This window comes from Pagrus pagrus (genome assembly GCF_965226575.1).
Source record: "Pagrus pagrus genome assembly, chromosome: 11".
In the NCBI taxonomy this organism is placed as follows: domain Eukaryota; kingdom Metazoa; phylum Chordata; class Actinopteri; order Spariformes; family Sparidae; genus Pagrus; species Pagrus pagrus.
This window is the reverse complement of record NC_140195.1, coordinates 11,994,765-12,020,651: the sequence shown is the minus strand read 5'-3', so window position 1 is coordinate 12,020,651 and position 25,887 is coordinate 11,994,765. Positions and strand designations below refer to the sequence as shown.

Genomic DNA, 25,887 nt, shown 5'->3' with positions numbered 1-25,887 from the left:
CTATTTGAGTTTACAGAACTCAGCAGGGACTCCAGGAAAAAGACAAAGACCAGCATAGAGAGGCTGAGTGAATGTGGTCTGGACTCGGTGGAGGAGAGTCATTGTTTTAGAGACGCTGTAGAAGGACAGAATACCTGCACTGTGATCCAGGTACACCCCGACTCTAGAGGACTGAGGACCTGAGACGGGAGTTGGGTCACTGTCGTAATAAAAGTTAGAACTGGTTTTGCCACAATACAACTTCCAAGATTTGTCATTGAATCCAAATGCACATTCAGGTGAGTTCCCTGCTCTGCTTATGCTCTTGTATGAGACCGCGACATTAATTCTTTCCCCTCTCCACTCCACCTCCCAGTAACAACGTCCAGTCAGACTTTCCCGACTCAGGGCCTGAAACCAATGAGTGAATCTGTCCGGGTGACTAGAATAATGCTGCTGTTGATCCGTTGCTGTTGCTTTCCTCCTCCCCTCAGATAATAAAAGCTGTGAGTGAGCTGTGTTTGGATCCAGTGTGATTTCACGTGAGTATCTCAAGAAGTCAGCTCTGGTCTTGGGCTCTGGTTGTGACAGTAAAACATCCACCTCTGCCACTGTCAGTGAGATGTTTGTCCATTTCTCACTCAGAACCTCCTGTAGTTTATCTCTGACTTCTGACACAGCCGCTGTCACATCTTCGAAGCACTTCAGAGGGCGGATATTGGCGCTGTTTGAGTCTGTAGATTCACGTGGCAGTGGCAGTGAAGGGCAGTTTTGCAGAAACTGGTTGTGATCCTCCGTTTGTGAGAAGTGCTCCAGCTCAGCGTCTTTCCTCCTCAGCTCAGTGATCTCCTGCTTCAGCCTCTCCTGACGCTCTTTGACACAACTCAGTTGCGTTCTCTGCTGGGATCTGACGTACGGCTTCACATCAGAGCGTCTTTTCTCCATGAGACGGATCAGCTCAGTGAAGATCTTCTCACTGTCCTCCACTGCTTTATCAGCAGAGCGATTGATAACCTCCACCTCCTGTTGAAGCACCGTTAGATCTTTCTCTCTGTCCTGGATTCTCTGCTGGATGTTTTGTCGACTCACCACAAGCTCTCTCTGCCGCTCAGTCCTTTCTGCTGCAGCTGACACTGTGTCGTGGCCTTTATGTTCACCCATAGAGCAGAGATAACAGATACACTGCTGATCAGTGCGGCAGAATAACTTCATCACCTCATCATGACGAGAGCAGATGTTCTCCTGGAGATTCTTGGAGGGCTCCACCAGCTTGTGTTTCTTTAAGGCAGCTGCTTCATAATGAGGCTGGAGGTGTATCTCACAGTAAGAGGCCAGACAGAACAAACAGGACTTGAGGGCTTTTAGTTTTCTCCCAGTGCACAAATCACAGGCTACATCTTCAGGTCCAGCATAGCAGTGATCAGCAGGAGCGTCTTCAAGTCCAGTCTTCTTCAGCTCCTCCACTAAAGCTGCTAACATGGTGTTTTTCAGCAGTGCAGGCCTCGATGTGAAGGTCTGCCTACACTGAGGGCAGCTGTAGATTCTCCTCTCATCCTCTCCATCCCAGTGGACTTTAATACAGTTCATGCAGTAGCTGTGTCCACAGGGAATAGCGACCGGATCGTTCAGTAGATCCAGACAGATCGCACAGGAGAAGGTTTCCCGATACAGCTGAACTCCCTTCTGTGCCATTTTACTTCTCAGTGGCAACGAATGTCTGAGTTTCACTTCCTAGTAACTGAAACTAGTTTGAGCTCTTATCTAAACAACACATTGGCCTGTCGTCTCCTGCAAGTCACCACGTGTGGTTTACACCCATCTTCAAACTGTAGATCTGAAGGGGAGGGAACAAGAAAATATAAAGACAGAGTGGAGCTGGCTGCGTTTCAGGTTGAGAGAAAAGGAAGTGGGTATCAACCTCGGATTCATTCCAACATGAGGAGCAGCTCTGTGAATCTGAACTATAAGCAGGACTTTTAGTTGAGATGAAGTATTTTTGTTCCTGTTCAAAACATGCTGATTGGCTGGTCGGTGGTGTTGCTGCTTGTAGCCTTGAAGAAAAGCTCAATCAAACTAAATTACACTTGACATTGAGCTTCCTTTGGTACTGAACAATACACTTGGCATGACACACTGTAGTTACGCCGTGGATGTAGGAGAAGAGTCAGGAGTTCAGGGCCGATGTTATTTCGATTCTTCCCTCCCGACAATCGGGGGAGAAATCTGGTCTGGGTTTACAGATTCAGTATTAAACCTCTGGTACTGCTCACAGACTCGTTGGGGCCGCTGTGATAATATCAAACATGATATTTAAGATTCAAGATCTGGATGATTATATTGGTTGCGAGCCAGACCACAACAACCAAGGAGAGAGGCATCCTCCAGCAGCTGATGATCCTATCAAGCAACGGCAAACGTTCTAGCCCTTCGAGCTAATGTTAGCTAGCATAGTACTGGTGACAGAAACTTAAAATCTCACCTCTAGTTCTTGCTAAAGGATATAAACCTGTGTTGACCGTGTCTCCCCACTCATCCAGACTCATTTAACCTTCTTCTTTTGTTTTGTGCTCACTGTAACACAGCAAGTTGTTGCATCACGCTAATCCCCGTCTGCTTACCCATGAGATGAGTCCAGCTTCAGTCTGCGGACCCATGAAACCAGAGTGCAGAGGCCACGCACCCGCTGCTGCACAGAGCGGTGTTCGCTGTTTAGTTAATATTTATTAATACCAAATGTGTTTCATGTTCAAATTGCACCAAAATCCAACACTGGAATTCCTGCCTAGTGTGAGGTGGAGCGGATGAAGGGTTCTCGAGATATTTGAATAACATACAGACAGGAAGACAAAGATTCCTTGCTTTATAGTTAGATTAATATAAATATATATACAGCATAAATCAGGAATGTCAGAGATTTTTTTCTGTTCGAATCTGTTCTGTTTTCCTTTCAGTTGAATACAGTTGAGTTAATCCACCCCTCTGTGGTAAGTCTGAAATTTCATGTAATAAATGAACCAAAACCTGTCTCAAGATGTTTAAGAAGTGCGTGTTGTTCCCTTTAAAGTGGAGGAGAGGCTTTGCAGTTGAGGGTTTTTATATGGTGGTAGTTCTGAATAAAAAGATTTTGAATACGTCTTCCACAACCACAAGGTGCTCCATTTCACAGTGACCTCGGGCTCCAGTATCACAACTCCGCGTCTGATCTCGCAGGGTCCTGCATCTACAATTACACTTTATCTGATTCATGTTATGTAATGCAAAAGAAAAGGGAGATCGAATGGCTGGCTGTGTGGCGGTACACCTGAGGAGATGGTTTACACACTGCATGAAGTTCGTCTTTTAGCAATATTTTAACATCAAGACTTTTACAGCTGAGTTCCTACCTGTTGGGTGTTTGGTTAAAAGCTCATGTGAACACACTGTACATCAGTTACTTTCAGTGATGTAATGTAACTAAGTGCATTTACTCAAGTACTGCGCTTAAGTACAACTTCCTCAAAGTTTTTTTACTATTTTAATTTTCTGCAGTGTTATACTTTTTACTCTACTACATTTATTTGATAACTTTAGTTACAGTTACTTTGCAGATTACATGCTGCATCAGCCAAAAGCAGCACATTTTTATAACTTTTAAAAGTATGACTTTTGGGTACTTTATACAACTCTGGTTACATTAAGCATGAAAACCGGACATGCAGTACTTTCCATTATGAATATATTAAGTGATGAAGTACGTGCAGAGTTGAAGTATTTGTATCTTTCATTATAAGTTGTTCTACTTTCCAGAGCTTGACCTCACAGCCTCGCTACGCCCACGTTTGTTGCACGGAGCAAAGTGATTGCGGTTGCATCAGTGGTAATGTGACCGTGGCTTAACACACTTCATTTCACTGATTAGCACACATTCACCCGGGGGGGGTGAAATACAGGGATTACTTGGAGGGAAACCATTTGGGCTTTGCTGTTGGTTTCCTGCACACTCAGTTGTTCCAGGCATCGCCTGAGATTCAACTGTGAGCCAATCAAGCCTCAATGTGTTGCAAGAAAATGAGCTGAGCTGCGCAAACCACACACAGAGTACGCTCGGCAGTGGCCAGCAAGTCATGACACGAGAGAGTAAGAGAGTGCTGATAGAGGGTCGGATACGTGGAGAACACGTACTGGGGGGTGGGTGCTAAGAGAGCAGGTGTCAGAGTAGATATAAAAGAATGAGCCACATGGTGAATTACAATAATAAAAGGGGAGAGGGTATCGGAATAGGAAGACTGCTGTCGTGTTTTTCTTGGACCTCTGGATGAGTCTGTGTTACACTTGGCAGCTGAGAGCAGAAAATCGCCCGTGCTTAGTATTTTTCTTTCATTCATCCCTCCCTCTTCTCTCCCTCTTGCCTCACGTTGTGTCAGTCTGTCCTCTTATTTACCGCAGGTATTCAGGTATTTGCCCCTGGGGTGCTGCTGGTGGTGCTGAGAGGTGCAAGGTGCACTTTTGTCCTCCTGTCAGGGCCTGTGTGGGCCCAGGGGGGCACCGGCCGAAGGACCAGGACAGTTCTATTGTCCCGACACATTCCAGTCAATGAAGGATATGGTAGGGAGGGTGTTGGGTGAAGGGGTGGGGGGGCAAGACGGGCGGAGATCAGCCTTTAAGTTGGGGATCTAGAGTTTGTATGTGTGTGTGTGTGAGTGCCTCCCCTCTCCTTCCCCTCCCGCCTCGTCCCGTCCTGTCCTGTCCCTTGAGGAGCAGGTAAATGCACCTGCCTGAAATCCACACCCCAGGGCCAGACGCCTATCTCCCCCATCTCCAAGGTTTTACAGAAGCACTGCATGTGCCACACACACTGTTCACTTATACTCGTTTAAAAAGGGAGCACAGAGAGGACGTCAACCTACATCGTACTCTACAGCTCGAAAATCAGAAATCTGAATTTCAAATAAATTGGATTCATGCACATTGGGAGAGGACTAAATTTCCAAATGGTATTTACTGAGTTGTGTTACCTTCAAGGTAAAGGACTCAAATTCAGCTGTTTCCTTTGTCGTCTTGTTCGATCCTTTCTAAATGAACTTGCTGTGGAACTATTCCCAGAGACATCATGGAGACACTTAAGCAACCGTGCATGGGAAACAATAATTGATCACATTCAGAGACATTTTCCACTCATTGCCCCTTTTTCTCTCTGTCACACACATCTTTTTCATGGTAACCAAATCTCCACATAAGAGCCTCGTCTTGCGTGTCTGCTTGTCAATTCATGCGCCACAACGATCCCATTACTTTGCCACAAAGTCGAGCTTGCCAAGTTGTCTTTGGCATAACAAGAATCAGCCCTGGTTTTGTCCTGGTGAGCAGATTCACATTGCATGAGAGGATGGTTGGTTTAACGTTGCATGTCAGAACACATGGTCAGGCTGATGTGCATGCTTGTGTGTGTGTGAGTAACCAGAGCCTCTTGTGCAAGTAGGGACAGGTGTGTCACCACCTGACCACACCCCCGGGCCACACGGCACCTCCTGTCCCTAACACCTGTCCCCTTCGTCTGTGCAGAGACCTGTATACCCGCCACCCCCCCAACTCTCTCTGTCACACACTCACACTCACACACACACACACACACACACGCTGGCCGAGGTTTGTCTAGAAGGAAGGCAGGTTGCTGGGCTGTGACGGAGCGAGGGGGATCAGATCAGGTGGTCTGGTAGCCAGTTTGTCTTGAGTATCCACACAGCTGTCCCTCTGAAACCAGAACTCCATCGAAGCCTCAAACTCTTGGCTGTCCGGCAGAACGGTGACATCGCTGCAAGCTGTCGGAGAGCTTATGCAGGTCATGACATCCCTGTGGCAACAGATGGAGACGTATCAAAGTATTTCTTCTGTCTACGTCCAACCACAACAGTTTTCTTTTCTTATTTTTTTATGTTTTCATCACATATGTGGATTGTGATTTGATTTATTCACCAATTTCACTAGTTGCCAGAATAAATGTCAGCAATATATGTTTCTGCAAACCACGGATATGTTAACTTTACATTTCTTTACGTCGTAACTTTAAACTTATTTAGGTTCAATTTCAATGTTGTGTTTTGACAATGCTGTGCTTAATACCTGTTCTATTCGGCACAAACACGGCTGGAAATGATCCTGAGGTCTCCATAGAAAGATCCAGTGGTGTTTACAAATGTTGAAAAGCAGTCTTGAACTGCAGTCACTCGTTGGCAGTGTATTAATTTGTAGGTAGTTGTTATCGGACCCAAAAGCGGATACCAAGACAGGGGAAAGGTTAAGGAGGAAGGAGGAAGCGCTCAGGCTGGTGGCACAGCAGATGGTTTAGCTGGGGCTCACGGTATTGGGAGGCTGAGGCTTAGGTGGAGGCACAGGTGAGTGAGACACGGACAATCCACAAGTGCAGGAGGCCGGGCGACTGGGTGACTGTGGAGCTGGAGCTCAGACTTGCACAGGCTCTGGGAATAGCAAAAGTCACAAAAGGTAGCACTAGCTTTATTGCCATATATACCACAGCGACAAGTGAAAACAATCTGACAGCGAGCGGAGAGAAGGCCAGGGTGTTTGAGCTGGCGCTGATGATCAGATGAGCTGCAGATGTGTGAGAGGCAGGTGTTCCAGTCATCCAGCGAAGCCATGCCCAACCTCTGCAAAGCACCTCTGAGAACACAAACATCAACAAAACAAAAGGACAAAGCACAGACAAATACCACACACAAAGTCCAAATCATCACAAATCTCGTCTGAAACTCCACCATCAACCCCTCCACCTCTTGATATGACAATCAGATCATAAACATGGACGTGATATGACACGTTTTGTAGAATCGTCAATAGGCTACATGGGCCTATAACACGTACAGATGTGAACATGTTCGAGTTAACTCCCAACATTTTCTCCTGGTGACTGGGCTGATTTCACTGCTAAGATAAGGGGGCTGCAGTGACAACAGTTCAGTAGGACAAGCAACAAAAATATTGAGATTTCACAAAAAAATATATCCCTGTAACATTTATAATAGCTGTGGATTAATACACTTGTTTTATGATAATGTCCCTCCAACTCAATTAGACATCTTTATTTTTATTTTATTTCCTCGTATAAGCTTTGTCAGGTTTATTGTATTTTGGCTTCATTTATTGCATCTGTTTTAAAAACTCCTTCATTACCTTCGCCAAAGAGGTTATGTTTTCACCTGTGTCCGTTAGTTTGTTGGTTTGTCAGCATGATTACATAAAAACTACTGAACAGATTTCCACTTAAATTGGATGGAGGATGGGTCTCGGGCCAGAATAAACCCCATCAACTTTTGGTGCTGATCCTGGAATTTTTGTCTCACTTTCTTTATTATTAGGAGATGATTTTTTGGGTGATTTTTTGACTTTTTCGTTAATTTCTAGTGTATGGTGTATTGATCTTGATGAAAAAAAATCAGCTGTATTTAGATGGCTGGTATCTGTGTTTGAGTACAACTGATTTGGATCCTCGATCTGTTGAGCAGTTATGGATGGCTTAAAATTTAGAGTGAAACAGGGCTGTCAAGTTTGATATAACTGTTAGGCTTCGGTGAAGGTATGCGCTCAACTGAGGGCCATTCTAGTTCGAGCTGTGATGACTAATTACTAACTAACGATGTTAATAAAGATTAAAAAAACCCTGAAAATTCAAACAACTCACAGTTTAACTATGTTTATATCAAAAGAGAAAACTGATAAAATACAACACACATTAACTGCGACACTGTACCACAGTTTGAATTGAGTTTATTAAGGAATTACTTCTACAATTAACTTTCCAAACAAATAAAACACATAACATAAACCGCACCATACATTATCTGACATAAATCCACACACAAATAGTAATAGTCATTCATATATTACTATTTTTCTACCCTCTGCTTACCCCCCACTATGGGTTACCACAGCGGGTGATCTATTTTATGATCTGCGCATTTGATTTTTCCCTTCGGTATTTTGTGTGTGTGTCTGTGTTTGTGTGTGTGTGTTTGAGAGAGAGACAGAGAGAGAGAGAAAGGGAGGGAGAGGTCAAAGCAGCCTGAAGGCCATTGTAAATTCCTCGCTGGCTCAACCAAAGACATTCTTCTCCGCTGTTTTTCTTTCTAATCTCTATGCTCAGATTACCAGCTAGAGGGCCCGACCAGATGAGAGGAGGACAGGGTGGCATGCATGCACGCACATGTGCCCAAACAAGCACGAACACACACACACACACACACACACACACACACACACACACACACACACACACACCACAAGCTTCACAGATGTGCCAACATCTATTGAACGCTACAGTATGCTGTGTTGACTGGATGCTACAAATGAATAAAATCACTGCAGCGTCAGATTATCAGTTCCACCTGATTGTGTCACACAAATGAAATGAAAACACACACCGCCACACTGAAGTCATTACCTGAGAGCTTGTTTTCTGAAAGCCAAGGAAAACAACCCCCTGTGGAGAAAACTGAGAGGATTCCCACATGACAGCCAACCAGACACACACACACACACACTCACACACACACACACACACACACACACACACACACACACACACACACACACACACACACACACACACACACAAAACACAGTATTTGAAACTAGGATCTTCCCATAAAACCTTTCCAGATGTGCCCAAATTACCTTTAGTTAAAAATCAGTTAAACAAATAAAATACTGGTTAATTTTCTCATTTGCAGAGTAATAACGTGGCCCAGCCTTAGTGTTAAATGTGATGCATACAGAGTTAATTAAAGACCTTTAAAGTTTAAAATACAAACTGTATTTCATTTAAACACAATGATGTGTAAACATCAACATCTATCTATCTATCTATCTATCTATCTATCTATCTATCTATCTATCTATCTATCTATCTATCTATCTAACCATTCATTCATGGTAACCCTAACCTTATTTATTACTGTTTTAATCACTTCTTAATGACTCTATGAGCTCAAATAATAATTCATTTATGACAGATACACGATTAACATCAAAAGGAAACTGTCTCTGAGACAGTTACAGTTGGCGGTAATGAAATTACAATGCATGCAATGCTTACTGCAAACAGCCACAGTGTGGTGGAGTACTGAACGTGTAATGTAATTACAAGATCAGTCGTTACTGGGAAATCACAGATAATGTTGAAACATCCTTAAGTAATGGAGATATATGGATTTTTACTGAGGTTAATATATAAGTAAAGTTCTCCTCTGAGTATCGGAATCAGTAAAAAAATGTATATTTGAGCCTTTACTCCCATACAGTCTGGCAAATGTAAATTATATCAGTCTTCATCTGTGGTTGTGTGTCTGGCTGAAGATTTTGGGCCTCGTGACGCTGTCCAGTGTGACATCCTGACCCTTCAGTTTATCTAAAATATTTCAAATGTATTCTGGTGATTTTCAGTGGGCAGTGACGCTCTTCTGTAGAGGAAACTTTCTCTAGCCGCCCTCAAACCCACAGATCCTAAACAGCTGGGTAAATCTTGATCCCTGTCGTGGTGACAACAGACAGGGGGCCGAGGGCTTACTGCAGGCCCAGTAAGGTGCTCCACCATGGGGCAGGGACCACCTGTCACTCCTGGAGCCATCAGTCACACCAGGATCAAATCACTGGAGGTCTCTGTTGACGCTTAGATTTTTAAGCCTTTACAGTAAAACACACAACACACTCAGCTCTGAGCAGATGGCACAGATGACGTGTTTCATTTACTTTTTACCCATCTGTAACATTTTGTCTTAAACAAATGTAATTACAGGGTTTCAAATTTACTTTGCCTTTCTGTCCCTTACCCCCCTTTGGCCCAAAAGACACAACTAATCAATCTCAAAGTAACACCTTACATCAAGGGAAAGCAGGGACGGCAGAGGGAGGTGGCAAAGGAGATAAAGTATATACTATTGAAGTAATTACCCATAGCTGAGGCTTGGCTAAGCTGCTCGGCTGAACCAGCATGAGTCCTCACACCTCAGCAGGTGTGGGGAGAAGAAAGAGGGAAAGGGAGTGCATGATGAAAAGAAACGAGAGCACCTGTTTTGGACTGCCGTGCCTTCCTTCGGCGGGCCAGGGCTTGCACCGCCCCGCCCAAAACAACACATTCACATCTCACTGCCTTGTTCAGCTATGTGAAGTGGTGCTGGGTCAATTTGCAGATGTTAGAGATAATGAGAAAATGAGTCAAGAAGGAGTAGTAATTAAGGTCAGTGACAGTGAATCAAACTGAGCTGTAGGCCCACAGAGAGTTTAGTTTCACCTTACAGAGAAGATGCATGCATGAAGAAGAGATGTAGACAAACTTTATCACAAATAAGGATGCAGACGTGGGTCATTTTACATTAGATCAATCTGAAAGATGCCAAAATGTTTTAAATGCAGGTGTATCCATCTAAAGAAGGTTACTATTTGTTCACACAACCGGAGAATTCCACCAAGTAGCTGTTTATGCCAGATTCTCCTCCATCATAATTTTGATTATCGGATAATATTTAATAATATTATCAATTTTCAAGATCACAGAGAGCCTGAAGAGGACTAACTTTCCCTGCAGCTGACAAATAAGGGAGTAATCCAAGTCTTCGAGAGCCCCGATATCCCAATTTGAGTTGAAAAGACAATATCTGCACCCCTTTTTAAGCTGAAATCTTTAGTCTAGGTGTTGTGTTAACGCGTTAGCACTTCTCATCTGAAGTGGCTGCACGAGCTATACTGTCAAAGCGGTGCAAATATTGTCTTTTCAAATCAATTTGGGATCTCAGGGCTCTTGTCAGGAGCCATTTTATGTATGTTTTCTTCCCCGTCTACTTCAATTGTTTAGGAGAATGCTATAACACTGTTTTGCTGTGAACCTGAAATGTTTTGTGGATTACAAAACCTCACCAGACTTTCTATCCACATGAGGGTGAGTAGACAGTGACTGAATTTTCATTTTTTGAGGGAATTTATCCTTTAATTAAGGAATCAAGCCTGGGGATGATGAAAACTACTAAATGGCACGAAACCTAATTTGATACTCCTTCAAAACAGTGTTTTCACTGCTGACAGTGTTTCTGATGTCCTTTTTTAAAATTAGTTATATTTTAGTTTGTTTACTCGCTGTGCACGAATGGAAAAATCCATCATGAGGAGCAGGTGGAGTTACTAACATTATTCACCACATCCAAACATAAACAGCCTGATCATCTGATCCGACCACTGCAAGGAACCTCAGTCAAAAGCATATCAGCGGTCTGGAGGTTCCTCCACCTCTTCTTAATACCCCCTCAAATCCACACACACACACACACACACACACACACACACACACACAATAACAGCATGCCTACAGAGCTCACTGTGGCTCATTAACCTCCCGGTGGGGGGGGTGGGGGTCAGGGGCATCAAAGTGGCAGGATCACTGCAGACTCACCCAGCAATCCTACCATGGGGGTCTGGAGCCGCAGCGTCTCACCCCCTAATGAGAGGCCATGACATGCACACATCCACACACAGTTTGACCCCTCAGGACCAGCTGGAAAAGAGAGTCTGACATGCCTGTCCCAATCCTCCTCCTCCTCCCCGTCGCCTCCCCCATTCCTCTCCCAAACTCCATGAATTCCAGCCAGCAGCGGCTCGCAGTCACCACTGGCCGGGTCACGTCTCGCCTCCCAAATATACCTGAATCCAGAGGGGAGAAGATGAAGAAAAAGACATGTCGTTGGAGTCGCTAATATTTTCTTAATTAATTCTTTAAATGTCAGAAAAAATGCAATAAATGCTTATTTTGAATTCCTGAATTCTATATTTATGTCTTTAAACTGCCTGTTTGTCCTGGAAGCAGACAATATTTGGTACTTTGGTTTAAAAAATGTCCTAAACAATTACCATAATTGTGTTTAAAAAGTTGCTGATTATTTTTTTGAGGCTCAGGCTTGAGGCTCAGACCACTTCAATGTATATGTTTGATTTTTGCTGCTGCAAGCTTGACAAATCAAAAGCGATCCTGTGTATTAAACTAATTTCTGGGAGAAATCTGAATGCATAGTGTCTGATGTGTTATGGGCCTGAGAAATAGACTACGAAGGCAAACAGGAAGTAAAAATTCCAGTTACTTCTTGAACCAAAAATAAGATTAATTAATTAGTTAATTTAGTTTTTGTGAAGAATTACTATCATTAACGATGGATAAAGAAAATAAAACAAAAACAAAAACACGCCTATCTGTCAATCAACACAAGTGATGGGTAGAGCACCCAGAGGCATGTGAGAAGGAGAGGGTGTGAGTCAGGGGAGAGAAAGGAAAGGGAGGGAGGGGGTAGTCTTTGGAATAGCTTTCTGCTAGGAAGGCAAGTGCAGCAGCGGGGTGAAGGAGGGGTGCAGGGTCGAGGGAAGAGGCACCTTGCAACAGCTGGTCTCAATTATCCGGCTGCTGAGTGTACAGGAGCATGTGTGCTTGCAAGTGTGTGTGTGTCTGTGTGTGTGTAAAGTTGAGGCATCGCAGGGGGAGGGCTGAGACCACTGGCGCCAGGAGGGGAGCAACAGGTCAGGGAGGATGAAGATTATAAAAATACTAGCCGGCAGTTGGCCTTGGTACTGCCGGTGCACAGTGTGAGTGTGTGTGGTGGATATTCCTTGCCTGCCACAGTGCCACAGGATGTGGAAGAGTGTGTGTGTGTGTGTGTGTGTGTGTGTGTGTGTGTGTGTGTGTGTGTGTGTGTGTGTGTGTGTGTGCCCGCCCATAGTGCATCAGCATGGTGTGTTTCTGTGAGATAACCTTCCCGGTTGAATAACAATGTTTTTATCAATCAAATCTGGAGAAAACTGAATGTTTTGTTCTATCTTTTTAAGAATATCAATCTCAAGTCATATGTGTAATATTCAACTTGGAGCAAAGTTAGATCACAGAGGATGGTTTGATTTTTAAATGATGTTTACTGATCAATTAAAGTGTTTGATAATAATGTCATGAATTAAGAAATACATCTATTCATTTTCCCAGTAGAACCAGTTCTGACAAAGAGCCACTGAGCAAATGCTGGCTTTCTTTCTCATGTGATGTATATTGCATCACACAATTATACTGCTTTTATTAGTATTGAATTAGAATCACAATGTGTAAAGCCCTTTTTTACTGTATGCCCTAACTTGATTTGGAGTTAGGGCATACAGTAAAAAAGGGCTTTACACATTGTGCAATTCTGCACTGTATAGAATATTTTCTTTTTTTTCTGTACTGTGTTATTTGTTATTTGGGGACAAGTAAAATGATCTTAGTTTAATTGAAAATACTTTATGTAAAATGATCTTGAAAGGAGTTGAGTGGCGTCTCTTCCTGGCTCATAGCAACAGGACAATCATCAGCTTGGGATGCATTAGTGTGTGTCTCCCTCTGGTGTTGATCAAGTGTAACTACATGAGGACACAACTGAGATGAACACATCCCAACCCTCTTATCCCCTTTACATTATACAATGTCTCAAAATTACAATACAGTGATGAAAATACATTAACACAAGTAGGCTATACTACAATTTTGACTTAGGCCTAATTGTATTTTTTTTCTTACTACTTTCTGAGGGAACCACTTTTTGTTTTTACTTTTATTTGGCAAATTAACTTACAAGTTACTCTCAGATTTTGATTTAATTTCCACGAGTGATCATTTTTCTAACTGCATAAAGAGTTAAATAAAAGACCACCACAACATTAAAATTAGTTTACACAGTGGGTGAGTGTTGTTACAGTTCAGTGTTACTGCTACTTTCACTAAAGTAGAAGTTCTGAAAACTTCTGGTCATTGATAAATTGGACCACAGATCTTGAAGGTCAAACTTTCATCTCTCTCAACTTGAACTCCTGGAAAAGACAATAGAGATCAAACACATGTTTACGATTTAATAATTGACCTGGCACTCAAATGATTTCCGGGAAATATCAAGGTCAAGCTGATTTCGACTCGCTGCTCCTGTATTCTGAACGTTACGGTACCGACAGGGAAAATGAAACCGTTTCATTCAGAAACAGAAGTCTGACTGAGTGACTAACTGTTGCCAAGTTGTTTTAAGATTTAAGTTTTTTTAAACTTAACCATTTTGAAATAAAAGTTCGTGTACAAGCGTGTAGGAATGGATGGATGGATGTCGTTGGCCAAAGACTGGTAGGTAAATGGGCGAGGGTTGGCTAAAGGTGTGTATGTGGTGTCCTACAGTGGGACATATTTTGACTTGATTTTGACTTCGGGGACTTATTACGATATCTATCTAAGACAATACACACACACACGTTATAGATGCTATAGATAATTCCCCCCAGTACCAGGAGAAGTAATGTAGATATGCTATCATACCCAGGGGAGATATGGTATTTTTACACAAAGAAAGCAAACTTTTCCTGTGTAACGCATGCCGAATGAACAAGAAGGCCTAAATAGTTAATAATTTGTTGTACGCAGCGTTTCGCAATTTAATACATTTTCTCCTTACGCAACAAGTCTCAAAATTTAGCGTTTTTATAGGGAGTCCTGTGACTGTTTCCACTTTGTTCCCAGAAGAAGTAATCCAATATTAGTCACTGTTTACTGGATTTGTAAAAAATGTCACATGTTTATTCGTCAACAGGTTGCATTCTTGTATAAATCGGGTGTGGTGAAATCAGTTCAAACTCCCGCTGGGAGGTAAAGACGCACTAGAGACACGGAAGCAGACAGGATGCACCTTAAATACAAGAAACAGGCTTTTACAGCGATGCCGCGACAAACTAACACTTTCGACAAGGAAACAAACATCTTAATGCGTTGTGTGTAACGCCGATTTTACAAGAGGGCACCGGTGATTGAAACTTTGCCGTAGCCATTTGACAAAGTTTGTTTAATTTCTCCTCATGATGCGACAACTCTTAAAACCACGTGCTTTGTAAGGGAGTTTTGCTGTGAGTAGAGACTTGTGACTTTTTGCTACAGTTGTGTAAAGTAGATCAAAACAGCAGTTATTTAGTTTAAATATGAAAAGGTATTTTCTCTGTCATTCAGAGAGAATATATGATGCGCATTTCCTCTGGAAAACAAGTTTATTTGAACCTATTTATATCATTAATTTAAAGAATACTCTTTAAAAATAAAAAGGTCATTATTTGTGATTAAAATAATGGTTGGTAATGTATTAGTGACCCCCACAGATGTGTGATTTTACTGCTTTCATGGGAGCGCAGACCCTACCTTATTGGAGCTATTGGCTCCCACATAACTGGAACCCGGGCCACACCTATAAGTGTGCTTTGTGCCAAGAAGTTCTGTCCTCATTGTGTGTTTCTGACTTCCCTGTTTGACCAGAAATGAGTGTTTGTGGGAAGGATGAGGAGGACAGAGCGCTGTCTCCATTGTCCGACTGTCTGTCCCTGAAGAGTGACCAGTCCAAACAGTATCCTCTTGCCTTCAGCAACGAACCTGGACGATCTGACACGAAGTAAGAGTTTTCTTTAATCTCTTTGCCTTGTGGATCAAGCGATCAGCTGTGTGAGAGGTAACATGGTCTTGATATTAGACTGTGAAGTTCTTGGTGGCTCTCAAACTTTCTCCCCTTTTGGAAGAAAAAAACAATTCATGCCCTACCGACCCACAATACAATTTTTTAAATTAACTATTAATAATATTTAGGAATTGTGTAGAGCTGCAATCATTAATCAATTAATTGATTAGTTTTCAACTAATACTTGATTAAATGGTTTGAATATTTAAAAAAATAAGTAAAAATTCTCTGATTCCAGCTCTCTACATTAATGCTGTTGTGCAGAAAGATCTCATTGTGTGTCACTGACTTTCCTGTTAGGCCAGAGATTTGTGGGAAGGATGAGGAGGACAGAGCAGTGTCTCCATTGTCCTGCTGTCTGTCCCTGAAGAGTGACCAGTCCAAACAGAATCCTCTTGCCTTCAGCGACGAACCTGGACGATCTGACACAAAGTAAGAGTTCTCCATTCATGTACTGCATGTCCCCTTTCATCACCGTATGGATGATGTTAGTGCATATAGAAATAAAACATCCTGGGAAGACACTGTAACGTAACTGCTTATTGACGAATTAACGACTGGACACTACACATCGTAGCAAACCCTCCTGGCAGCGAAAAACAGGAGGGTTTGTTGGCCAGACATAATTGAAAGTCAACATGATCAGCAAAAGAAACTCACAGACAAAGAGAAGTGGACACTTTCATACATCTGATTATTACATCTGGACATTTATTTTCTATGTACTTAAAGAGGTGGGATTGAGTCAGGCCTGCGAGAAGATCTTCTAAAATGGAAGGAGTTTCTTTATTATTACATTAAGTTGATGTATCCCTTCATCTTTACGCTGAGTTATAGTTCAAACACAACAAGTACAGCATAGTTAGTGCTCATTTAGTGCAACACACACTTTAATGTATACTATAATATGTGTAGTGATTATAGAATCAGATATTCAGTATTTTTCTGATAACCGGAATTAGTGTTATTTTATTTTGATATTTGCTATTTTTGATTTTGATACGACGCCGATAAAATAAATAAACATAATTTTGACAGCATGACAGATGTTCTGTTTGCATTGTGCTGTTTGTCACTCTACTCAGTATTGCCAAAAATATTTCTTTAAAAAACATTAAACTAAATGATTTGAGTATCTATCTTTACAGTGAGAGGAAAAGGACTAGTGTCGTCCTGAGGGATCCAGGGAATACCAGCTGCGGACACTGCCTCTGCAGGCAATGTAATGTCTCCTTCCAGGAACAAAATGTAGCAACAGGAGAACCCCCCTATCCAAAATGTGGAAAAAGAACCCGAAAAAATCCTGAACTGCAGACACCCTGTCAAAGCATAACTGAACTGAGTAAGTAGGCTATCTAATGTTTCTAAAACAGAACTTCTTGTGTTCTTTTTCTTTTTTAAGATACAGAAAAAATGTTTGAATACAAAATGTTGGCGCTACATACTGTTGCAGCAGGTACAGTCGTGCTTCGGCACAAAAATCTTTCAAGGAGATACAATATATTTCTCTAACATTATTTATTCTTTTTCCACTTATCTTTCAGCCACTGGCAGTCTGCAGGAGATCTTAGATAATCATAAGCTCAGTTTAAGAGAAAGATGTCAATTTGCAATAGAAGGAACTGCTGAAACAGGACCCCGAACCCACTTGAACAGGATCTACACTGAGCTTTACATCACTGAAGGACAGTGGGAAGGAATTAACATGCAACATGAAGTGTGGCAACTTGAGACAATATCTAAAATAGAGAAACTGTGTGACACTCCTATCAAGTGCCGTGACATCTTTAAGGCCTTCCCCGGCCAAAAGAGATTCATCAGAATAGTTCTGACGAACGGTATCGCTGGCATTGGAAAAACCTTTGCAGTGCAGAAGTTTGCTCTTGATTGGGCGGAGGGCCTGGAAAATCAAGATGTCAGCCTTGTGATTCTGCTTTCGTTCAGGGAGCTGAACTTGATCAAAGAGGAGCAGTACAGTCTTCTGAGGCTGCTTCATGATTTCCATCCAACGCTACACATGGTGACAGCAGAAAGGCTTGCTCTCTGTAAAGTTTTGCTAATCTTTGACGGCCTGGATGAAAGCAGGCTTTTGTTGGATTTCCAGAACAATGAAGTTGTGTCTGATGTCGCACAGACATCATCAGTTAACGTGCTGTTAACGAACCTCATCAAAGGGAATCTGCTTCCCTCAGCTCTCCTCTGGATAACTGCCAGACCTGCAGCAACCAGTCAGATCCCTTCTTCATATGTTGATAGGATAACAGAAGTAAGAGGATTCACTGAAACTCAGAAGGAGGAGTATTTTAGCAGGAGATTCAATGATGAAGCAACGTCCTGCAGAATCATCTCACATGTAAAGGCATCCAGGAGCCTCTACATCATGTGTCACATCCCAGTCTTCTGTTGGATCACTGCTACAGTTCTTGAGAACATTTTGACTACAAACAAAGAAGAGCTTCCCAAGACTCTGACTGAAATGTACTCACACTTTCTGCTGGTTCAGTCCAAGAGGAAGATACAGAAGTATGACAAGGGACATGAGATGATCCAACAGGAGCTGATGCAAACTGACAGTGAAGTCCTTCTGAAGTTGGGGAGACTTGCGTTTGAACATCTGGAAAAAGGGAACATCATGTTCTACCAAGAAGACTTGGAGCGATGTGGTCTTGATGTAAGAGAAGCTTTAGTTTTCTCAGGACTGTGTACTGCGATCTTCAAAAGAGAGTGTGTTCTCTTTCAGAAAATGATTTACTGCTTTGTTCATTTGAGCATTCAGGAATTTCTTGCTGCTGTCTACATGGTCCACTGTTACATGAACAAGAACATAGATGTACTGGCAACTTTCTTGGGAAGTGACGGCGAGGGAGATAACAGTGACTCAGGTCTGGATAACTTCCTCAGTAAAGTTGTGGACAAATCTCTAAACAGTGGAAATGGTCATCTGGACCTCTTTGTTCGCTTCCTTCACGGCCTGTTATTGGAGTCCAACCATCGTCTCTTGGGAGGTCTGTTGGGCTGGAAAGCAAGCAGTCCAGAAAGCATCCAAAGAGCAATAAACAACCTGAAGAAGATGAATGCTTATGATATCTCTCCTGACAGAAGCATCAACATCTTCCACTGTTTGATGGAGATGAATGACCAGGCAGTGCATCAGGAGATCCAAGAGTACCTGCAGTTTGAAAACCAATCAGAGAAGAAGCTCACCAAGACCCATTGCTCAGCTCTTGCCTACATGCTACAAATGTCTGAAGAGGTTCTAGATGTGTTGGACTTGAAGAAGTACAACTCATCAATTGATGGAAGAAGGAGATTGCTCCCAGCTGTGAGAAACTGCAGAGATGCTCGGTAGGTCCAGATGTGAACCTCAGTGGTATAAGGCTACCTCTATCTATTGCAATTTTGGCTCCAGTGAAGCTATTCCTGTCTATGTAAAAATGTGTAGCAATTTACATGCATTAATCACTTTTTATTGGCCAAATGTGAGTGGATTGTCACGTGATGTGGAAAATGAGACCTTCCCCATCTCTCTTGTTTGCCTATACAAGCCTGTGGACAATTTGTTTCAGTTGTTTAATGCGGCTGGACTGTGGCTTTCTTTGTGAAGGTCTTGGGTCAGATTTTCCGAGACAGTCCAAAGGATGGGACTTTATGCACGTTCTCGTGTGCTTCGTCTCAGTGACTCTCTCTGCTCCGCTAACAGAGAACAGTAGCTAATGTTAGTTTAGAAATGGAGTCTGTCTAATGCTAATGAATTACAGTTTGATTTTGCTCTGCTCTGTCCCTGTGTTGCTTCAGTTAATATTGATTTAACATTCAGTACCATGTATTTGCAGACTCTCTGCATGTGGACTCTCTGAGTGGCATTGTGAAGTTATGTCCTCAGCCCTGATGTCCAACCCTTCCCATCTGCGAGCGCTGGATCTGAGTGAAAATGACTATCTGCTGGATTCAGGAGTGAAGCTACTGTCTGTTGGACTGCAGAGTCCAAATTGTAGGCTCGAGATTTTAAGGTCAGACAACTTTCAGACAATACTTGTACTAACTGCATGTGAGCGTCTGACGTGACGTGATCTCAGACTCTCACTGTCCCCACTGAATCTGTTAAATATGCATTCTATTACAATGTATCAGCTTTGTGCTAGAGAGAATGTTGGAGACTTAAGTTTCACATAAAAAATGGGTGATTTGCTAAGATTACAGAAGACAGACCTTTTATACTGTGATATTTTAGATGTGCAAGTTGGGACACTCAGATTATTCACATTAGATGTAAGCAACTATGTTGTAATAATGCGCTCTTAACAAGATTTGTATTTTATTGACCATTTTAATTTAACTGTATTGTATTAATTTTTGAGGCTAACATTATTTTGATTCACATAAGTAAAGTGACCATTTCAATATGTTGATATAAACCTGTTGATTAGAGCATTGTGACTTTTAAACTACAGATTTAGACCCAAAGATATATGATTTGAATATGTCTAAATTATGTCTTTTATTGCATTTTTCAGACTGAATAACTGCAGTTTGTCAGAAAGTTGTTGTGATCCTCTAGCATCAGTGCTGAAGTCCCCCTCTTCCCATCTGCTAGAGCTGGACCTAAGTAACAACAACTACCTTCAGGATTCAGGGGTGAAGCTACTGTCCACAGGACTGGCAAGTCCAGACTGTAGACTGGAGACATTGAGGTTCAACATTTTCTTTTTTTTACTTTGTGCAGTGATTAATTTTGTATAATTACAGTGGTTACATTCAGGGGGTCGCACAGAACCCTGGGCTCTTTAAACAGTCTATATTATTGACCTACAGGATATGAGGAATAAGATTTATCAGGCATCACTACTTTATTGGCCCCGTCCCCCACTTCCTACTCAAGATTCTGCCGTGATGCTGATCCATTCTGATATCTTTCACTTTTATGCCATATATTTTACATGCTATAAACATTTCTTTCAAACAGTGGCATCTTCAGTACTAGCATCTTTTTGATCCTGGCACGTCTGTGGGTTTAGATGAGCTGGGCATGCAAGTTTATACAATCTCATATATAAAACCTCTCCAGCTCTGATTAGATAATAAAACAGTCGTTAGTTTAGACATATAATTCTGTCCTAAAATGTTGCCTTCAATAGCTACATTCTTTTTACTTCTTTATCTAGACTTAGCTGCTGCAGGCTGTCGGAGATCGGCTGTGGACATCTGGCCTCGGCTATCATGTCCAACCCGTCCCATATGAAAGAGCTAGACCTGAGTAAAAACAAACTGAAGGATTCAGGAGTAAATCTGCTATCTGCGGCACTGGAGAGTCCTCAGTGTAAATTGAAGTTTCTAAGGTGAGTTCACTCCTGTAGATCATATATGTTTAATATGAAATATTTGTTCTTTTAGCAGATGGTGACTGGAAGCTGATGTAGTGAATAATATATTTTTATATTTTTCATGGACTTTCATACTCTGTTTTGCTGAGTTGTTCAATGAAAGTTGTATTGCACTGTTAGCATAAGTGGTGAGAGAGAAGGCAATGGAGCAGTCAGCCCATTTTTTTTTTAGTGTTCCTCACCCAACAAACAGACACAGAAGAGCGCTGCTATCTTTTGAGTTTGAAAGCGTGTCTAGTCATCATACTACGCTGATTCAGCATTTTCAGCACTGTCAGTAATCATCTCCTCTCTCAAATGGTGTGTCAGGATTGTAATCAAACAGCCAGAGTATATCCTAATTATCTTAGGTTTCTCTGTCAAGACTGGCCTGCACATGTAGGTTGCTACTTTTCCTGCCTTCTGGCCTTGGGGTGGGTAGTTGAGTGTGCCTGCTTGGGGTTAGCAGGTTTTTGCCTGTCCATTTTTAGCTCTTGACATCAATTGCAAATGGAAAACGGACTGCATTTATATAGGGCTTTTTTAGTCTACCAACCACTCTGATGGGCTGCCATGCAAGGTGCCAACCAAGCTTATCACAAGCAATACAGTGCCTCCAATCCAGAGCACTGTATCAATCAAACAACTAAATTTCTGATAAGTGGATGAACCGCTCTAGCTTTTAAGCCACAACTCCCCCTGACCTAGGTTTCAGGCCACGATATGGTGCTAAAGGGGCTGCCCACATTTTTGCTTGACACACCTGACACAACTTTGTGTTGCTTTGGCACAATGGCAAGGAGTGCAAGTGTCTTCAATCCCTTACATCTGTACAGCCTTAAAGGGCTCAAGTCTGTGTGAGATAGAATGATGGATACTTTTACAAGCTTAGTACTGAGGGGCAGAGGCAGGTTACAAAAGTCATAAGGCTTCTTGTGTTCCTGTTAGATAAGACTTTGTCTGAGCCCATTGAACTTGCATTACAAATGTTTTTATTTAGTACTGCATTTCAGATTTAATATTAATCCTGCAATTACAGGGTAGATAGATGCGGGCTTACAGAGAACTGCTGTTCTTCTCTGGCCTCAACTCTCAAGTCCAACCCCTCCAGCCTGAGAGAGTTGGAACTGAGTAACAACGACCTGCAGGATTCAGGAGTGAAGCTGCTGTGTGCAGGACTTGAGAGTCCACATTGTGGACTTGAAGCTCTGAGGTCAGTTTTTTTATTTTACATTTTACAATGACATGAATATTAAATCAGTGTTACAGTGACAATGATTGTGATATATCAGTGTAAGGATACAAGTATTGTGATCCACACAGACCAACCTAATGTCATAACCTGTTCTTTATTTAAACTATATTGAATGCTGCATAACATTGTTATGCTATATATGTAAAACTATTAAGTAACAATGGATAAACATAAGTATCTGGTACTTACTTTTCTAAATATTTTCATTATCATTAACCTCTTCCTCTCTTGATCCCAAATATCAAAGCCATATCTCCTTAAACACCTTCAAAGCTCATAACTGGCCTTACATCTGTTACTTAAAGTCTGTGTCCCAGTTGTACAGGAAATGGGATTTGATGTATTTTTTTCAAATCTATTTATAGTACATATGATCCACCAAGTAAGTCAGAGAAAGTATCAACTAAGTGTTAAAAATCCTCTGAGTTTATTCCAGTTTTCTTTAAGTTCAAATGAGAGAGTGGTAAGGCCATTTCTATTAGATGCAAATAAATTCAGGAGTGACCTCAGTGCCCAACACAACAACAAATCCTCAAGGCTTAGGCTGCTATTGCATTACTTAACCACGGAGCAAAGTGTAAAGGTAACAGAAGAATCCCTCACCTATAAACTAGATTCAGCAGTGCAGCCATGTCACGTGTTAACCGAACAAGAAAGGGCATTAATCTAATGAAATCAAAATCAAAATCTATTAGAATAAGCAAAGCCAAGTGTAAATAGATAGTTGTTGAGCTGCTAAATTTAAAGGTGTCCACAGTGTTTCCAAAGGGAGAGAGTTCTGCAACCTCAAATCTTTGGGACCATAGATACCTATTGCTACATAGGGCTACAATGTAACCATCATTAATGTATAAGCATTTTAATGGCATAGCTTATTGGAGTAAAGCTGATTAACTTCTATTTACATACTATTTGAAAGTAGATTATCTTGTAGTATGATCAGTCTGCCTCATATTACAGTAACTAGAAATTATAACTGTTAAATAAATGTAGTGGTGATGATTTTGAGGAGCTGATGTCAAGAGCACAACATAATCAATGCATATTTAGTTGCAAATTCACAATTTGTAATTCCCTGTACCTCTAAGTTCTCTTTTGAACCCACACTTTCATATTCAGTCAAATATTTATACATGAGACCCTACCAGTGCTGTGTCGGGTAAAAAATGTGGCTCTTACGCAAAAATTCAGCCAGATATTAGAACTTGGTTGAACAACATGCATTGTAATGGTGAACATTTAGTACAATGTTTTGCTTGTTGCAGGAAGAGGTTTTGAACCTGGATTGTTGTTTGATTTTTAAGTTGGATTTCTAAAAATTTTTAAACCTTAACTACTTTACAACTTTATTCTTTTATAGATTGAGGGGAGACTGGTTGTCAGAGAGTTGCTGTGCTTCTCTGGCTTCAGTTTTATTGTCCGACTCTTCCAGTTTGAGAGAGCTTGATCTTAGTGAAAATGATCTACAGGATTCAGGAGTGAAGTTGCTGTGTGCTGGATTGGAGAGTCGACATTGCAGACTAGAGACTCTGAGGTAAGTAATTTCTTAATCTTCTTCTTGAACATAAGACAGTTTGTTAAAGATTTATTTTTGAAAAACCAAAAGGATTTAGTGTTGAGGTGGATTATGCACTCAGAATGCATGGTGGCTCGGTGGTCAGCACTGTACATGATTCTAGTATTCCTCACTGCTTCGCTCCTTTTTGACATAATAAATTGCATCTGAGCTGCTTGTCTGTGTTAAATTAAAGCTCCCTGACGAGTCTGTTCTCTTTCATGAACACACTTATTAACCTGGATAATAAACCTCAAACAGCCTGGAAATCAAATGACTTTTGGAGAAAGCAGACAATTTGGGGGGATTAAAAAAAAAACAATGACCAATATGCTTCCCTGATATAGTAGTCATTCCAAATGTCACAAAATGTGAAGTATCTCCTTAAATATCCTCCAATCACTGCAGGTTAAAACACTGTCGGGTCACGGCTGAAGGCTGTTCTTTCCTGGCGTCAGCTCTGAAGTCCAACACATCCCATCTGCAAGAGCTGGACCTGAGTAAAAACAACCTGCAGCAATCCGGAGTGAAGATGCTGTCTGACATCCTAGAGAGTCCAAACTGCAGACTGAAGACTCTCAGGTCAGTAGGTTGTTTGAGTCAGTTTAAACAAGTTTCAGTCATATTTTGCAAAACAGAGCTAGTTACAAACCCAAAGATTCTGCGTGTCCTGACAGACCTTCAACTTTATAAATGGCTGCTTTACCCAGCGAACATCTGAGAAAAACTAAACTTTAGGATTGCACATAATGCAGAGAAAGAAACTCAATTCAGCCTGCAGCTTGAAAATCCCCTCCACACATGTGCTAGGGCAAACAAAAATTATCTTATGTGTTTGACATTGACGAAAAAAAAAAAAAAAAAAAAAATTACCAATTTGAAAACCTCAAAATGGGACTTACTCATTCAACCTCATTAAAAATTCCAGAATAAATTAATATGAAAATATTTTTAATTGCACAAGTTTGGACACAAGATGTATCCTATGTAAGTCCACCTTCAGTGTATGTGTATCAGAGGCCTCAAGTTTTCAAATCACACTTATAAATATCCCACGCTGAATATTACAGCAGGGTCCACAGTAGCAGCAGATTAAAGTGAAAACAGCCTTCTAGTGTCAAACTTCTGCACATACATCATTCTACACAGTGAAGATCAAACATTCAACTTTAGGAACAAGAAAAAAACATTTCTGACAAGATGGAGACTCTAATATTATCATTTTTGTTATTCTCTATAGAATGGAAGACATGGAGTCCACGTAGCCAGGACCCAAGGATTCATGCAACGAGATGATCAATGTTACTCACAACACCTGTCAGTGGTTTTAATGTTGTGGCTGATTGGTGTGTTTGCGTGTTATGGGTGCAACAACAATGGCTGGGAGGTTTTGTTACGTCTTCTTCACCAGTCTGCTCCAACCGTCTGAACGTTCAGAGCAGGAGTGAGGTTGGACACTGAAAAGGCCTGTTGGATGGGGTTGTGTCACTCAGTGTTCCACCAAATTTTGACACCAAGATTTTATTTTCACTTTATGCAATGGAATAATTTTGAATAATCTATCGGTGACCTGAAAAACAGTGTGGACACTGTTGTTCATATACTTTTGGTCATGTGGTGCATGTCACTTTGAAATGTAAGCCGCTGTTAAGATAATGTATGTTACGACCACGTACTAAGGTGGACCAAATGAAAGTGTTTTGTGGACCCTTATTTTATTTTAAGTTATTAAACAATAAAAACAACTGAACACAAAGAAAGAAACATATGTGGCTTTGGGATCACAAAGAGAGGTTTTCTGGACACTATTTTCATACTCTAGGATCAGAGAACAACAGTGAATAGAATTGAGGTAATTTGTTTTAAAGGGCCAGTGTGTAGAATTTAGCGACATCTAGCGGTGAGGTTGTAGATTGCAGCCTATTGGAAATCACTCACCTCACCCTCCCCTCCGAAGCAGGTGTTTGGTTTGTTCTGGGACACATGGCCATGCAGCATGGCAGACTCCATGGAAGAAGACCCGTTCCTCATTTTAAGTTAATGAAAAAAACAATTCAGGTAAAAATAAGCTAATTAAAAAAATTCTGCAAATAGATCCCCCCTAAATCATGCACACTGGGCCTTTAAACACAAATATATAAGGAAAAACATACATGCATTCCAAAATTGAGTGGCATTCCCCTTTAATTCTACAGCTTATTTCATACAGAA

At 41.5% G+C, this 25,887-nt stretch overlaps 2 protein-coding genes across 2 annotated transcripts; one reads left to right on the top strand and one right to left on the bottom strand.

Annotated features, from left to right (window-relative positions):
* LOC311264808 (tripartite motif-containing protein 16-like) lies at positions 1 to 1,671 on the bottom strand (the record flags this gene model as incomplete). Its single annotated transcript, XM_084365921.1, has 1 exon — positions 1 to 1,671. One exon carries the CDS (start codon positions 1,669 to 1,671, stop codon positions 1 to 3), a length of 1,671 nt encoding a protein of 556 aa, XP_084222047.1.
* A 13,641-nt stretch (positions 1,672 to 15,312) lies between these two features.
* On the top strand, positions 15,313 to 25,384 carry LOC311264747 (NACHT, LRR and PYD domains-containing protein 3-like; the record flags this gene model as incomplete). Its single annotated transcript, XM_084365837.1, has 11 exons — positions 15,313 to 15,443; positions 15,807 to 15,938; positions 16,655 to 16,848; positions 17,051 to 18,851; positions 19,340 to 19,516; positions 20,021 to 20,197; positions 20,669 to 20,842; positions 21,906 to 22,079; positions 23,482 to 23,655; positions 24,085 to 24,258; positions 24,917 to 25,384. The coding sequence occupies 11 exons, from the start codon at positions 15,313 to 15,315 to the stop codon at positions 24,939 to 24,941; spliced, it is 3,333 nt and encodes a 1,110-aa protein (XP_084221963.1). The 3' UTR covers positions 24,942 to 25,384.
* Positions 25,385 to 25,887: the final 503 nt, after the last annotated feature.